The sequence below is a fragment of the Tursiops truncatus genome, chromosome 5 (assembly GCF_011762595.2).
Source record: "Tursiops truncatus isolate mTurTru1 chromosome 5, mTurTru1.mat.Y, whole genome shotgun sequence".
Classification (NCBI taxonomy): Eukaryota; Metazoa; Chordata; class Mammalia; order Artiodactyla; family Delphinidae; genus Tursiops; species Tursiops truncatus.
The window spans coordinates 88,610,408-88,628,153 of NC_047038.1; the positions used below are offsets into that span (position 1 = coordinate 88,610,408).

General features: G+C 39.0%; 1 protein-coding gene across 2 annotated transcripts in view; it reads right to left on the minus strand.

Moving 5' to 3' along the window:
* ADAMTS3 (ADAM metallopeptidase with thrombospondin type 1 motif 3) overlaps window positions 1-17,746 on the minus strand; it is a 289,741-nt gene that overhangs the window by 254,138 nt on the left and 17,857 nt on the right. Inside the window, exon 3 of one of the 2 annotated variants that reach the window (XM_033857125.2) lies at window positions 14,175-14,581. In XM_033857125.2, coding sequence (XP_033713016.1) covers window positions 14,175-14,581 — 407 coding nt within the window. Of the gene's footprint in view, window positions 1-14,174; window positions 14,612-17,746 lie in introns of both variants that reach the window. The other variant, XM_073805322.1, reaches the window with a different exon arrangement.

A 17,746-nucleotide genomic window follows, 5' to 3' on the forward strand; every position in this document is an offset into this window, starting at 1 on the left:
CCCTGGTGGCACAGTGGTTGAGAGTCTGCCTGCCGATGCAGGGGACACGGGTTCGTGCCCCGTTCCAGGAAGATCCCACATGCCGCGGAGCGGCTGGGCCCGTGAGCCATGGCCGCTGAGCCTGCGCGTCTGGAGCCTGTGCTCCGCAACGGGAGAGGCCACAACAGTGAGAGGCCCGCGTACCGCAAAAAAACAACAACAAAAAAACCCGGTAAAGATCTAGAAAGGAATGTTATGGCTGAAGAAACAACATTTCCAAAAGGCCAGAGACAGAAAAAATTTGGATTTGAAAGACAAAAGGAAGACCAGAGGGGGTTGAATGTAGTAAACAAGGGAATGACATCAGAGAACATGCTAAGACCAGATCTTGTAAAACAGTGGTTTCCAAATGTAGTGTCACCTGGGAACCTGTTAGGAATGCAAATCTTCAGGCTCCTCTACAGACCCACTGAATCAGAAACCCCAAAGTGGCACCTAGAAATCTATGTTAACAAGCCCTCCATGGGATTCTCATGCCCACTAAGGTTAGAGGCCTCTTGGAAAGAACAATGATTCTCAACTCTAGCTGCATATTAGAATCATCTAGAGCAGCATTTAGTCTACTTATGCTGAGCCTTACCCCAGACCAAATGAATCTGTACCTCTGGGGTTGGGTTTAGGCATCTATATTTTCTTTAAAAGCTCTTTAGGTGATTATGAGACAATGATTATTGGAACTACTGACATAAGGGTCTTAAAAGTCATGGTAAGATGTTTGAATTTTAATGGGAAGCAACTGAAGGCTTTTAAGCAGAGAAAAGTTCGTCGAATTTAGAAACGTCACTTCAACTTCTACGTGAAGGATGAAGAGGGTCAAAAATGAAAAAAAAAAAAAAAAAAAGGAGGTCACTGTAGTGTCCAAGGAAGAGATGATAGTGGTTTAGATCAAAGTTGTAGCATTGGAGATTACATAAGTAGATTCAGAACATATTTTATAAAACAACCTCAAGATTTATGGATGGATTTTATGAAAGAAATGAGGAAAAAGAGGAGTCTAGCGTAAGTCTAGGTTTTTGGCCTGAGAATTAGGGCCCAAACTTTTCTCTGTGGAGGAAGTCACGCAGGGGTAGCTGTCAAGGGATGACCTTCAGCCCTGTTAAATTTGAGATGGCTATCTGACATCCAAGTGGAGAAGTTGAATGGGCAGCAGAACACACACACAAATCTAGAGCTCAGAGGAGAGGTCAGGGCCAGACACATAGAGTCATTACTGCTTGATGGTATTTGAAGCCATAAAATCACATGAGATCATCTAGGTCGAGAATGTAACTATAGCTCAGTGTAGCACTGAGCTGGTGTATGGACAGAATACAAGGTTGACTCATGAGAGCCCACAAAGTGTGATGGCCCCAGATTGTTAAAACACAGGACAACTGAAGATCTCAAGGTCTCCGTGTTGCCCCATGGCACAGTTCTACCACCAGTTCTTTTTTTGTTTTAAATATATATTTTTTTATAAATTTATTTATTTATTTATTTATTTTTGGGTGCGTTAGGTCTTCATTGCTACACACAGGCTTTCTCTAGTTGCGGCGAGAGGGGGCTACTCTTTGTTGCAGTGCGCGGGCTTCTCAGTGCGATGGCTTCTCTTGTTGCGGAGCACGGGCTCTAGGCACACGGGCTTCAGTAGTTGTGGCTCATGGGCTCAGTAGTTGTGGCTCACGGGCTTCAGTAGTTGCGGCACACGGGCTCTAAAGCACAGGCTCAGTAGTTGTGGCGCACGGGCTTAGTTGCTCCGTGGCATGTGGGATCTTCCCGGACCAGGGCTTGAACCCGTGTCCCTTGCATTGGCAGGCGGATTCTTAACCACTGCGCCACCAGGGAAGCCCCACCACCAGTCTTGAAAGCAAAGTGACTTTAGAAACTTGCAAGCACTTCGTAGTGACTATTGGCTACTGAATAAATTAAAATGAGGATACACTTCAAAGCTCTACCTACCACTGGGAAATCTTTACATGAATCAAAAGAGGAATCTAAGGATCAGACACAGTAAGTAGTTTGTCCAAGTTCACAGTTTCTGCATTCTGCCAGAACTTGGCCTGGGGAGATGGTGCTCACCAGTGCTTCCAATGTACATGTAGCCTCCAGGCAAGGGGACCAAGAGAGGAAGTTGTGGTTGAACACAGTTAATCCAATCTGGGACTGATGGGTGCTGAGTCAGACTGGCTGCGATGATGACTGGGCAGGGGGGCAAGAGCCAAGACGGTATTACAAACCAAAGAAAAAAGTTCAAATTCCTTACCCGAGAAAGCAGGTCAGCTGGGGAAAGCCAGTATCCAGTGTCATTGCACATAAACAAGAAACAGACAGTTGAGTTACGGTGTCTGGCACTAACCGAGAATGGGTTAGAAGTATAAATTTTCAGGTCCCTACGCAGACCAACTAAATCAGAAACTCTGAGGTGGCTATGAGCAAGCTATGTTTTAACAAGCCTTCAGGAGATTCTGATGTGCACTAAGGTTAGAGGCCCCTTGTGGAGAACAATGATTCACAGCTTCCTAAAAGCTGCCTATTCCTCAAATGCAACCTATGAGGAACTCTCCCAGGAAAATGGCTCCGTCGATAGAGCTGGCACACATTCCTATGTTGAGGTAACTCGGTACTCTCCCTACAGCATAGCCAAGTCACACAGCCAAGCTCTTAATATTTTATAAAAATATAAATATATTTCTCTCTGTATATATATACATATATACACACATATACACATATGTGTGTAGATAGAGAGATAGGTAAGTAGGTAGGTAGGTAGGTAGACAGATTTCTCTCTACTCTGATAATTTCCACATTTCATTAGGAGTCAAGCTATAACATCGCCCAAAACTGTAATAGCAGTTAGGTTCTTTGGAGCTTTCTAGAACACAGGATTTTTTCATAGTTAGTGGATTAAAAATAAATTTTAAAAAACAGAAAAAGCATTATTATAAAGTAACCATATCTCAAAAATAACACTCATACATGCAATTTCCACTCCAGACCATGATCAATAAATAATGGTCAGTGTGACGTTTTGATTTCTTCCTTGGCCAGGAATGCACAGTCCCTAAGGATAAATAGAATACAAACTTAGTCACAGAGTCACAGAACATCAGTTCTAGAAGGAATCGCAGGAAGCTTATAGTCAACAGTTTCCTAATTTTAGATCTCTGGGCTCTTAGGAACCAGTGGAGGCAATAACAAAGATCTGGGAATGACTGTCACTGTGTCATAAGGCTGAACAGAATGGTACAGGTCTACGAGTAATTTAAGCTTTTCATGTGAAAAGATCATCAACCAGTACGGAGAGAGAATAATTTGTACTCACTGGGAATTTTGACCAGCGATTTTGTATATTTTTGATCATTAACAGATAGGTAAAATTGTTAATTACTTAATAAATATTTTAACCAGTTTACAAAGTATTTCAAAACATAACATCCAACAGGCAGAACAAAAAGAATCACTGATCTAATTCAAACCCTTAATTTTTAAGTATGGGGAAGAGTACCCAGGTAGTTTCATGGGTACAGTTCAAATTTTATAACATCCTCATAGGTTAACAAGTTTCTAAAATTTTTCCAAGAACAGCATATTAAAAAAAGGCCTCTCCCTGAAAATTTTAGGTTAATGGCTAGGGCCAATAAATAGGCTCAGAGACTTCCCTCATCATTATGCTAAGTCTTGGTGTGGTACCACAGTTGAAGCCAAAGGTGAAAATGACGTGCAGCTGACCAAACAGAAACAGAGATCTTACAGTGACTTAATTTTACCTGGACCCACATCACTATGCTTGGTCTGCCTTCTTGTCCTGGCAGCCAGTTAATACCATCCTCAGAGCCAGGTATGCAAAATAAAGGACTATATGAAGCCAGGCAGGAAAGCATGAAATATTGGCACCCTATAAGCAAGATCAAATATCCTGTAAGCCCAAAAGAAGTATTACCGCAAGATTCCCATCACTATGTTAAAAGCATCATGTTTCACAGATAATGCTAAATAAAACGTTTCCCACTGTGTTTGGGTTGCTAATGTTTGCAGAATCTCTCACTAAGTGCTGTTCTTCCTTTTCTCTTGGGCTTACATGCTCAGACTGGGTCCCTCTATGTTCATACGACACCCAAGTATCTAATAGCACAGTCCTCTCACTCTGAAGATCTTCTACTTTTAGGGACATCACCAGGCAGAAGAAGGCCTTCCAGAAATCTCCTATGTTTTAAATTGGGGTTGGAAAGTCCTATCAGCTAATCAAAATACTCACAAAGACCTCAAAAATCTACTTTGATAACGCCATTTAAGTTCAAAAATGCATTTTCTGGTAGTTGGAGCTAGGGACCCACCATGCCACCTTTATCTCCATCCCCCCCAATTGCCTCCATAGACTTATAGCCTTTTTTTTTTCATGGAAGACTCTAGACTGGAAACAAAAACAGATATAAGATAGCATATTAACTACTATCACCAAATAAAAGAAATATGAAAACAAGACTCTGAACAACAGTATATACCACCTAATGCCATAGAACTCTTTATCACTATCCCCAAAATGTCTCACTCTGAGGTTCATAATTTAAAATATCTGACCAAAATGAAAAGCCTAAGAAGTATGTTAAAATTATGACTAATGCCTCATTAATGCCATTCCAGCCAGGGTATGGGCTATATCACACCACTAAAGGGAAATGTTTCCTAAAGCAGAAGTTGTGTGCTGTGTAATGCACTGAATGATTAGTGGTCAATTGCATAAAACTGAAGTATTATAATAATAACAACAATAAGAGGTCAATCACAGTCACTATATCTTTGTCAGCTCTGAAGAATCTAATACATGGAACAAGATACTTTCACTTTATATTTCTAAGTAGAACCTAAGAAAGAACTTTCTATATGGCAGAGCTATATATAAATAAGATGAAAATTAGTGAGTTTCCCATCCTTAGAGGTCTTCAGGAGAACACAGATTAGAGTATCCCTCAGAGAAGATGATGCTAAACGAGTCCTGCATCAAGTGGAGAAGGTCATCTGAAAATTACAGGATTTTCACCAAAGTATTCACTTCATAGAAGATTGTATTTTCCACAAGTTAGGTCACAGGCTGAGTTGGGTAACTGCAGCACATTTTTTTACTTTGCAAACTAAATCAACATCATTATTATTAATCACAAAATATTAAGGACAAATAATTATAATAAATGGAAAAAGAAAGAAAGGGATTGTAGTAACAATCATCGACTTCTCAGAGCCAGGCTGTGTGAAAGATGCATTAATATTCTGTAAGCCCTCAACATAACAAGCATTACTTTCTCCTCTTTACTGACGGAAAGAGACTTCCACAAGGTTAAACAACTTGTTTAAAGTCACAAGCTGGTAGGTAGTAGAACCAGAAGTGGAGTTCAGGTTTGTCTGATTCTAAACCAATACCATGCCCGTTCCCAACATGAACCATCTCCCTAAACCACTTTACAAACGTTTGACTTCTGTCATCAATGGCATTTTACCAAACTGAACTCTTCCAAAGTATCATAACTCTAAATAGCTTGGCCACTATTTCTCTTCATTGGTGTTTACTGATTATTCTCGCTACAAAACTCTAAACTGGGTATCTTCTAAACATTTTATAAAAGTAAGCTATAACAATCTAGACAATGCTTTTCAAAACCCTTCAGGCTATATAATATCCCTTCTTTTTTTTAAATATTACTGACTCTGGAGTTAGACATTAAGTGCAATCATATATCCTTATTTCTTCAATCAATAAAATAGAATTTTTAGAAATTTGTTATAATTATGGAGTATTTGAACCTGTTTATCAAAGAACTGACAATTCAACTACAGTAAGAGCAATGATCTCTTGATATGTTTAATGTAGTCTAATACTGATCAAAAATTAATCAACTCCTTTGAAAATAAATGTTTGAAAAAAATACCAAGTGTTTAAAATTTCTTATTTTAGAGATAGAGAATTCAAAGTCTGCCAACCTTAATAAAAAGTACAATTGAGTTTTTTATTCTAAATATTTTTTCAATTTCACTGTGATAGGCTGACAATCGTAAGATAAAATCTCCCTTTTCAATTGTATTTCTAATTAATCTCTCTACATTCCTAACAGTATTAAAAACATACAAGTTAATTCATGTCATGCCTCCTTGTCAACCATCCACTTGGTAAGGAGCATATTTAGGTAACCTGGGGTAACAGAACTGCTAGGTGCTTTGCTGTCAGTCGACCTGAGTGCCATTCCAGCTCTGCCATCAACTCTAAAGACCTAACAACAAATATTGTCAACAGTCTTTGAATCAAAATATTTAACGAAACATTGATTTTTCTCTACCTCTTCTATGGTTTTTCATATATATGTGTGCATATGTGTATGCTTATGTGTGTGTATATAAACATATATATGCATATATGTATTTCCATACACACACGTACATATAGTAGATATGTTAAATGACATAAAATAAAATGGGATTTAATAACGAAATCGACTCATTCACTAACAGCGTATTTTGTGTGTCTTGTTTCATGAGAGTTAAGTAAACTTGATCAAATTACACTTTATGCTGTAAGCAAAAATCACTAAAACATTAGAAATACTCCTTAGAGAATAGGAAGAAGTAGGGGATAGAACCATACAGTAAACACAGTAAGAAAGGAGAACATTTCAGATGGAAGAATTACAGCTATAGAAGGAGGTTTACTAAATAAGGCACGAAATTCACCAAACTTGAAAGATTGAAGGACCCAGATGATAGGAGAAGAAGTCAGATTTTTCAAAATCAACTTCCAAACCCTCTCAGATAAAATATTGGGAACAAATTCTAGAAAAAAGTTACTGAGAAAAATACCTCCCTAAACTCCAGAGAAAAAGCCCATGACTTCAGCAAAACCCTTCCGTGAAGAAAAGCAACATAATCAAGGAATACAAATCCTTGTCCTTCTCTCATCCTGAATGCGCATGCGAGCCTGTCAATATCAACTACATGGTCACTGAATTTGGTCTTAATAAACATCACTAGGTTTTATCCTTCTTCTTTTCTCTCTCTCCCTTTTGTATTATACTTGCTCCTATATTCTGCTAAATACTGACCAAGACTACCTTGGCTCTCCCATATATTCATTACATATATTATAAAGTTCATGAAATCAACCTACCGCACCCTCTCTTCATTTTTATGGCCATCACGAATATCTCCTACCTCCCTCAGAGGCTCCTCTTCCTACCCACCCCAACCTCTACCATCATTGGTGATCACTTTAACATATATGGTTATCTTTTCAATTGTCTGGTATCACAAATATTGCTTTCTCCAGGAAGCCTTCTACTATCTTTCCAAGCATAAATATTCTTTCCACCATTCAGACTCTCACATGTCATCTATCCTAGTCTTAGAGCATTTAAAACATTCGGCCTTGTACTTTGGTTCTACATTTGCATACCTTATTTCCAGTACTCTTGGAAGACAAGGATAATGCCTGGCTTACCTCAGTATTCCCCACAGCAATCAGTCTAGCACTTTGCATATCCTAGCACTTCAGAAAGCTTTATTAACTTGATCAGTATTCCTAGAAGCAAAGATTGTCACAGGAGTAACAGTTTTTGCAGTTGAGGACCTTGAGGCTGGGTTTACTTTGCAAGAACTCTATGACCTCAAAGCCTGATTATGCACAAAGGCATCATATCAACATCTTGCTGTGCTTTTGTTCTTGTTTTAATGATAATTTACCGAGAAGAAGATATTAAAGATGTGGTCAGCACTATTTTCACAGTTCTTAAAGCCTTTTTTGAGTATCTTTAAAAATCTGTATTCGAGTTATAATGAAGTCCTAGTTGCCACTGCATGGAGAAGAATGGAAGCATTACTTCCCAGGCCAACTTCCCCTCCCCTTTTATTTTCTGTTTTTCCATTCCTACACAAAGAAAGATGTGTAATATCACATTCACCTTTTTCCCAATTTTTAGTTCATCTTTAAACTTAATTTAAAAATTTACTATACCAAAGATAGAGAAGACAATGGGAAATAAATCGTAATCAAATTGATGTAAATCAAATCATACGCTGAACAAGTGGTACTCATAAACAAACATGAATAGTTTAAATTAATTACAAAATAAGTATTAAAAAGAAATATTTTCAAAATCACACAAGAGAAATATAGCCAAAAACTTTGGAAAAGGCTTGACATATGTATGATTTGGGGGTTATGCAAATTAGATGCAAAATGTGAAAATGATCAAAGACTTTGCCAAACCTTCCTTCTTCACCCCAGATAAGCACAAACTGGCTGCCTATCTATTTGAGAAAGGAGGCACGGTGGGAAATGTAACCAATAGCCCAGATCCAGCAAGATTCAGCACAGGCAGGTACCACTCACAACTAGGATTAATACTGTCAGCTCCCATGGGCCATGGCTTGACCAAATCTCAGGAGAAGCAATGAGGCTTGTTATGGTACTGTTTCTCCCAAAGTAGTTAAGCTAGTGGACTGGTACCCACTTTTTCCCTTCTACTAATGGAAATTAAAGGATATAGGAGCTTTGAGAATCTTCTAATCCTGCACTGCTAGAACAGCCTGGTGTAGGTGCCTAGAAGTAAAACAAGTTTCCAGTCCTTTTTTCCCCAGACCTACTAAGATCTCTTAAATCAGCATGTAAACAGTGAAGACGCAAATCTCCCTCTGTCCCATCAATAAACACATGACACCTTCCATAGACACATTTCATGGGAGAAAAAGGTGGGAGGCACCTGGCCTTTAGAGATCAGGTTCTCCTCATAAAAGCAGATGTTCAAATGTCAACATCTAAAGATCAGTCCTTGAAAACCCTAAGTCCACTATAAATAGCTACAGATTTGTATCTATTTTTAGTATCACTATTTTTCATAATTACTAGGCAAATGTTCTCAATCCCAAGCACACTGGCTCATAATACTTTTTAAAATAGTCTTTTTACAAAGTGCTTCTGCAGCTGGACTTACTGAAATAGGCATAGCGAGGACATGTTTCTGAAGGGACCAAATCCTAAAGTAAAAGTCTTGAGGCAGGGAAGTCTTTTTTTTTTTTTTTTTGGCGGTACGCGGGCCTCTCACTGTTGTGGCCTCTCCCGTTGCGGAGCACAGGCTCCGGACGCGCAGGCCCAGCGGCCATGGCTCACGGGCCCAGCCGCCCCGCGGCATGTGGGATCTTCCCAGACCGGGACATGAACCTGTGTCCCCTGCATTGGCAGGCAGACTCTCAACCACTGTGCCACCAGGGAAGCCCAAGGCAGGGAAGTCTTAAGGCTGTTTTCTTTATAAGTTTGCAGTTGTCCACAAAGACTTCGTTTGGCCATGCACACTCCAAATCTAAAAAGGGTAAGTTACCTCCAATACTAACCAGATGTGACTATCACATATTTTAGAAAAAGGTTCTGCTTATGGTTCCCAAGTTGTTAACTTCAAGCTTCCAAGACCCCCTGCCCTAACAGTGAAGATTTCCCATTAGATGCCTCAGGAGGCCTAAGAGTGCTCTTGCGTGAGAACAAGGCAGGAGGAAGAGAAACTAGGAGGAAGAGCATCTCCCACCTGTGTTTTTACCAGGCCTTTCCTGAGTTTATCCATTTTACATATTATTTTATTAGATAACACCTAGTGATTTCATTTGGAGGAAGAATTCCAAATGTTAAAAAAATATTGAAAACTTCTGTCCTAGATAAACTCCCTTGATCATAAAGTCAGCTCACAAGGAAATCACTGAGCTGGATAACCCAAAAGAGCCATCATCACTCAGTTCTTCCACTCCCAACCAGTTTCCTCTGATGCAATCCAGGGGAATTAACAAAGCAATATTGTTCTAGCAAGTCTAGAAAAATCCAGTTTCATTATGTTATGAATACATGACATAAAGCCTACTAACCAAATAACCCTTTATTTTGGCAAATCTGAAGACCACAAAGTATGACTGTGAGCCGCCACTACACACAGGGGAGATTTAATCGTGTTACAGGGCAAATGCCAGGGCTCTATGGAATAAAAAAATCTATTTTCAGCTGGGATTCTCAGCCAGAAGTGTCTTCCCACTCAGAAGTGTGTGAAACGCCTGCCATCACCATGACTCCTGACCACTGGACTCTCACCTCAGAGACACAGAAGCAGAGAGGCAAAGCATGTCAACAGCCTCCAGCCACAGACCACTGGGAGCACATCTGCAGTTGACAAGCTGGGTTTATTACATGTTGCACAGAGCCAGAACACACACCAAAGGGACCTGTGAGCATGTCAGTGAGAGAGCCTTAGAAAGAACCTATTAACACGAATAGGCTTTGGTTGGGTAATTTGGAGGAGGGTCTAGAGAAGCAGGCTTTTTAAAAATTGGATGCTGTCAGAAAACAAGAACAACTCCATGTTTGAATATTGTAACAATTCTCACCTATAAGTGGGTAGACTAGAGCAGGCATAACGCTGCAACTGGTGAAGAATTAGCTGTCACTCGTAAAACGTAATCTTGTGATTCACTTTGTTATAAAGCAGAAACTAACACACCATTGTAAAGCAATTATACTCCAATAAAGATGTTAAAAAAAAAAACGTAATCTTGGCAAAGAGTCAGAAAAGGTCATGCTAGACAGGAAGAGATATTGTTCTTTGCCACACTGGGTGAAAATCATTGTCAATTCGTTCATGCAGAACACTTTGATGTTGATTTCAGAAACCCACAGAATAATATTTTAGTTATTACGCATATCTATGTCTAGATCACATTCTAGACCTCGGATCTGGATATATCACTCAAGGCATTTTTCTGTCCTCCTCAATAATGCCCATGTTAAAGGACCTTTCCTGTGATCATTTCATAGAGTTACCTGGAATAAGCAGACTCTACTGACTCTTTCAGTCAAGTTTCTAATGTCTAGAGAGATAAAAACAGCTAAGCATTACTGCTTGCTTTTCAAACTATCTGGGGTGAATAAACAGTTTCCTTTCTCCCCAGTTGGTCTTGGACTGATAATTTTGTAAAATACAAGGAAAACTAATTAGTAGAAAAATAAAATGAAAAAACAAGGCACAAAACACCAGCCCCAACTTTTCTTATTATTATTAATAGGCCCAACGCAAATATAACTCTGTCAAACTGTCAAAAACGTTTCTTTATATAGTCTCACCTTCCGTATTTATCTTGTCACAAACCTGAGTCTATGGACACATTTTGCATAGTACTGCTTTTTTAACTTAAACTAAAGCATTCTGTTTAATACAAATTAATTCTGTCTCAGAGCACTGCCCATTTCAAACATACACAGTATGCCACAAGGCAGTATTAGCGAAAAAGAGGTAAGGAGTTTCACTCAGGGAGAAGGCCACGCTAAGAACTTTCCAACCTCAGTGAAAAATAAATACCTGTAGCTGCTCCCTATGAGCAAGAGATCAAAGGACGCATGTAGAAAACCAGATCACTGGACCCCCATCTACACCAGTCTAAAATGCACCCATCCAGATAGGGCTTCACTGGCATTCTTTTCCATAGCAGGGGACTTAACCTAATGGTTTCTGGACAGAGATGTTCCCATTGGTATTTTTAAGGCAGGAGTGGCTGTGCTTTCTACTGGGACAACTTGGATTTGATTATAATCCCGGAGCTTCCCAGGGCAATGGCTTTATAGCCCATCAGGTTAATCCTCAGGCATCTATGTTATCTCAGTATCCCTGCTTCCCTTCCTAAGTTCAAGAAGGTCAAACCCAAATCCCTACACAGCAAGCTAAAGGAACAAAAAAGGTTTAGGAATCAGCTAATCAGCCAAATTTATTTATATTCCCATCAATTTTACTTCCTACTTCATGTCTGCTAAGGAGCTTATCCTGTCCAATGCAATTCTGCAATTTTAAGAACTTGTCCCCAGCTTAATGAAGTAGCCACTGGTGTTATCACTCTAATGTATTGATCTGCTCTCTATAACCGTGCTTCTCTTCCTGCCGTCATCTTTACTCTTCCTCCATAGCTGCTATGAGCTGTAAACTCTAGAAGAGGCTTCTGTTTCTGTACACCCACATAGGCAGCACTGCCTGCTGTAGGCTAGACACCACCCTCTTCCTGCATCAAGTGCAAGGCCTGGGCCACTTATGTCTGGTTTGAAATTCTGTCCCCATTCATAAAATCTCTCCAGAAGATACTTCCTTATACCACAGTTTTTTAAGTTAAACATGATTCTAATATGTATGTCTAATATAAACACACACATACATGTATACCAGATATTTTGGCACTTAACATCTGTGGCAAATTTAACATCTTTGAGCTCCATGAGGATGGTAATTGGGATCATTCCTGTCACCATTTCACAATGCTTGGAATAGTGCTTGACCTGTAACTGGCTTCCCAGAAATATCTTTTAATTAATTAATTAATCAATGGATCAAAGAATGGAACAAATGAATACTTGCGGTTTACACTGGTAGAGATGTGCACGCGCACACACACACGCTATATCAACATACACATGATGCCAACAGTTAACACCATATCTTAAAAATGAGAAATTAATCCTAATAATTAATGTTCATTCAAACTCCATATCTATTTTCCTCTTCCTTACAGCAACTTGCTATTGTCCCAGATTTCTGTATCTATAACTAGATAATTTGACATGTACAGTAAGAAAATTACTGATTGCTAAGTCGGGTTTAAAAATCACTATGATAACCCATTAAAATAATTTCCTTGCCTTTTGTCTTCCTTAAACTGATTTTCAACCTTCAAATCTTCTAGCTCAAGCTTCAATCTTAACCAAGGAGATAAAAAATACATAATCTTTTTATGCTGTAAAACTTAAAAATAACACTAAATTAAATACTCAGTATATTTTACTTAGAAGTACTATAAAACAGTACCTTTTTTAAATAATTTATTTCTTTTTATATCCTGGTAGTGTTGAATCAACCTCTCTTAGTGAATACTTTAAACTTAGTCTTTTTAGAAAGCACTATCTATTGTTTTATTCAATGACTTAGTTAATTCAGACCTGTTCAACGTTTGTGTGGAATGAGAGGAATTTGAGAGATTCCTTGTGTCTTCAAACCCAAGGGCATGGTCCAGCACTAAATGTGACAGTGTGGTCCTAAACTGACAGAGTCCAACTTGGAGATCTGGACCTGCCACACATGCTCTATTCAGTTTTCCATCCTGACTTCTAAAACCCCACAGAACATCAAGAGGCAGTACAAGATCCCAAAATAAAGCTTACAACCATTAATCCACCAGCCTTGGATAAAAACATATGGTATCATAACTCCTTTGGGTTCTGCTTATGCATAGAGAGGACAGTGGCAGAAGATTCAAGGTATTGTTGGGGGACTAGCCAAGGTAGAAGGAATGCAAGGAATATTTTGAGAACTCCCAGAAGAGAGACAAAACAAAGACAATAGCTCTGAACTCCCAAGAAACAGCAGCCTGGCAACCATAGAAAGAAAAATGGTTGCTCTTTCTGAACAAAGACTTGGAGTCAACTGTGAATGGAAGAGACATAAACATTGACACACTTTTCAAATAACATCTGGAGATACAAAACAAATAAAAATACTTCACAGCATGTGAAGAAGGATCAGTTACTACTGGCCTCATCCACAAAACTAAAGAGCCATATATGGGTATTCTATTCAAAAATAAAGAAAAAAATGAATCAAAGCCACAATACAGAGAGAACTACATCTCATGTCCATACAGTAATGCTATTTGAACAAATTCTGACAGAGGAGCTTCTCATTTCCCATTTTAGCATTCTTTGGGAAGCGAAAGAATGCTTTCAAATACTTTCTTTAAGAGGATATCCAACATTTCCACATAAGAAGGGAAATACTATCATTTTGAAGGAATCTACACTTCTTTAGAAAGTTGTCAGAATGATTTTAAATAAATAAGGAAATAAAATCCCCAGTGTTATACAAGTGAACATATAAGCCAAGAATGCTAAAATAGTTGTGTTTGGTTTCTTAGACTAATGTTGTCTTCATGTCAAATTAAGCCAAAGCACACATCTTTGTCAGTAAAATGCTTTCTAATGCTTCTCCCTGAACCTAAAATATAGTAGTGAGGTTTTCTTTCCACCTCTACTTTCCAAACCATGCTGAAGCCATGCTGCACTCCCAAACACCTGCAAACACACAGACACAAAAGGCAATGAGTCTTACCAGACCATCACAGTTGCTAATGGCAACAGAGGTTCCCGGAATGTCCATGATGTCACCAACATAAGCACAGTTAGTCTGCAAAGGCTCTGTTTTCCAGATTCTTTCTGAAGCACTTCCTGGTTGATGATCATTAATGCGGTCGGTTATATTCCCAGGCACCAGAGATGCCTCATGCCATTCCACAACAGCGCCAGGAGCTACTAGCTGAGTGTTGGGCTTTAGTCGCAGATGAAAATCTCTTCCAAATGCTGTGATGTTGAAGAACAATTGCTCAGAGTTGGAAGACACGTCCCTCGCTGACCTCTTTTTGTGATTTGCAGAAAGAATATGGGAGAGATAGTGTCCTTCAAAATTTGTGCTGACTGGAGTCACCAGCTCATACTCTCTCTGTCTCTTTATTGGTAAATCTGTGGGGTGAGAAATAGAATTGTAGAACCCTGTAAAACAAGAGAACACAGGAGGACATAACATAGGCATCAAGTGCCCACCTCACAAGACCGTACCTCGACTTGCATAATAAATATATTCTTGAACCATCTCATAAGTAGTAAATTCTGAGAATTCAAATCATTTCTCAAACGCATTTAGGTAACTCTGTGTTCAATGAATCATTTTCTTAATTTAAAAAAAAAAGTTTACTGCAATGTGAATATTCATCTCATTTATATGTTTGAGAATATGAACAGAATAACTTTCCATAAACTGTATCTGGTGTGCTTATAGTCAACACATACTCCCAGTTAATTTATCATTGGCATAATTGATAACTGCTACAAACTTTTAACAAAGTTGCTATTACATAGAAAAACCTTTTTCTGATTGTTTTAATTTTTTCCTTGTAAGAATCCTAGAATTTATACTAATCATCATAGCTACTTTGTATTACATCTACCACTGGCCTGTAATTTATACACTGTAGTTTATGGTGTGGTAATTTATACATATCTTTTCCATCATACCAACCCTAACAATCATACTTCACAGGTGAGGAAACTGAGATTCAGGAGGTGTGTGTCCAAGGTCAAATAACTGTGAAGCTCAGATATGTCTCCAAGTCATACTCCAAAGCCCACACACTCACTCTGCTACATCATGTTGTATCCCATAAATCACAGAACATTTTCAGCAAATGAGGAGAATGGAGTAAAAAAGAAGAAATAACCATCTATAAACTGAATACACTAGTACTGGTTAGTCAAGAGTAAATGGCATTGTCGTTTTGCACCATATTCCTTACATGGGAAAGACACTCATTTGAATATGAATTCAATATTTGGGGTTCACTTTACAACACGCGTGGCCACTTACATGTTAAACTGAATTTCACAATTAGAACTTAATTCCCCAAGTTTAGCCAAATGAGAGTACTGTGTCTGCTGAAATGCAAACATCCTGGGGAAAGATAACACATTAAATCAACCATTTCTCCCTTAATAGAAATGATTTTGAAGACAGAAGGAAATGAGGAGGGCAACAAGGATGAAGAAAGGATGCATGGAAAGGAAAATCTGAGAACATCAAGTTAAAACTTCCCCACCTTCATGATTCTAGCCTAAGACTAGTCCTGGAGTATAATAAAGTACCCTGAAAAAATGATATGATTCACAAATACTGCTCACCTATGGAAACTTCATGCGTGTTATCTAACACATTAGCATATGAGGCCCATAAATGAACCTACAACCTATGGTCTTGAAGTATCCTTATAGAATCACTATGTTTTCGTTACTTTCCTGCTTTTTAAATAACTCAAAAAAAAAAAGTGTAAAGTACCAGAAGACAAGTGAAGGTATTTTGCAACTTGGAAATTCCTTGAGTGCCAAGTTTGTTACCATTATGCCCCTTATAATGACCGATGTTATTTAAACAAAATATCCCCCTTTATTAAATGCACAGAGTAAGTAAAATGGTTGTACATATTTACTAAGCAGAGGAGTGAGGGTGGTCATATCACAGAGTAGAGTGAAGCCTGGCTTCCACACTGGGAACAGCAGCAACACAATTCCTGCTTCACAGGCTCTCTATATCACAGTCAAAGGCTTACACCAGGCATTGGGGTGAGCACAGGCACACAGATTCGGTCTCCCTTACAACCAAATCCTTGGCAAATACTTTTGTAAATTCTGGTTTAGAGAAAGAACTTGAAATTTTAGGGAATGAACTCAAGAGTCACAAAAGCAGACTGATAGAGGGGAAAGTTTCCACGGGGATGGATGAATTGGGCTCTTGGAGGTGGACGGACAAAGCCAACCCCAAATTAATTCCTTAAGGATAAGGAACTCCCCATTCAACTCAGTATTTCCAGTATCATCTAATGTAAGATTTTGTACCTGCCAGGGTCTCTTATCAGTAGGATTTGTTTACATGTTTAAGTTAGTAATGCAGGTAACTGAGGAACATTTGCTTTATCTATGATGCTCCATGTGCTGACTTACTACCCAAGGCCCATGAGCATCTGGCTGCACCAATAATTCCAGCTGTAACTCTTTCTTTAACCATCGGTTTACTGTGTCAAGGGAAGGAAAAGCGATGCTTCATTTAATGTATGGATTTCTCATCTCCACCGAAGGGAATTCACACAACTGAAGTCTATAAACAATATACTGATGCCTGGATAAGTGACTGGAGAACTAGAAAATTTAGGAAGAATGAAGGGAGTCTCCTCCACACCCAATAGGAGTTTCATGCTTACAGTAAACCCATACACCCTAGATTCTCTGGGATGAGTCCATTTTTCCACTGTCAGACAATGTGTTCTGAACTGTTATTCAAAATAAAGATGGTGCATTTCTATAGAGCTTTGTCTTATCCAATGTTAAATAATAAGCCATTCCTAAAACGTACACATAAGAAACACTTTTGAAATTAAACTCTGAATGAGTCATTTTCCAGTTGGGAATTAATGGAAAAGATACATTTAGCCCCACTGGATGGTAGTTAATGGAATGGACAAAGGAGCTACCCAGTCACCTGCCATTTATTGCAGAATAAATATCAGGCACTCTGCTTTGTGCTTGAGAATATACCTTCTCTAATTCTTACAACAATCACAGTTGGTAGGTATTACTACCCTTCGTTTATAAATGAGAAAGCAGACCTAGAAGGCCTGACACATAGCAAACAAGGAGCCAAAGGAAATTTTCAATTCTGATCATCTCGATGCTGAAGATCACGCTCTCACTCACTGATGGAACATCTTGCTGTCAATTTCTAAGTTAAGATCTGATTTTAAGGAAAACTACCACAAGAATGATGACATCCTGCCTACCTGCAGCCAGCCAACCTATTTTTCCTGTATTGTACCTTCAAAAATTATTGTAGGGCTTCCCTGGTGGTGCAGTGGTTGAGAGTCCGCCTGCCGATGCAGGGGACGCGGGTTCGTGTCCCGGTCCGGGAAGATCCCACATGCCGTGGAGTGGCTGGGCCCGTGAGCCATGGCCGCTGAGCCTGAGTGTCCGGAGCCTGTGCTCCGCAACAGGTGAGGCCACAACGGTGAGAGGCCCCCGTACCACAAAAAAAAAAAAAAAAAATTATTTTAAAAGGCTCTTAAATTCTTGGTCTTGGGGAGAAAA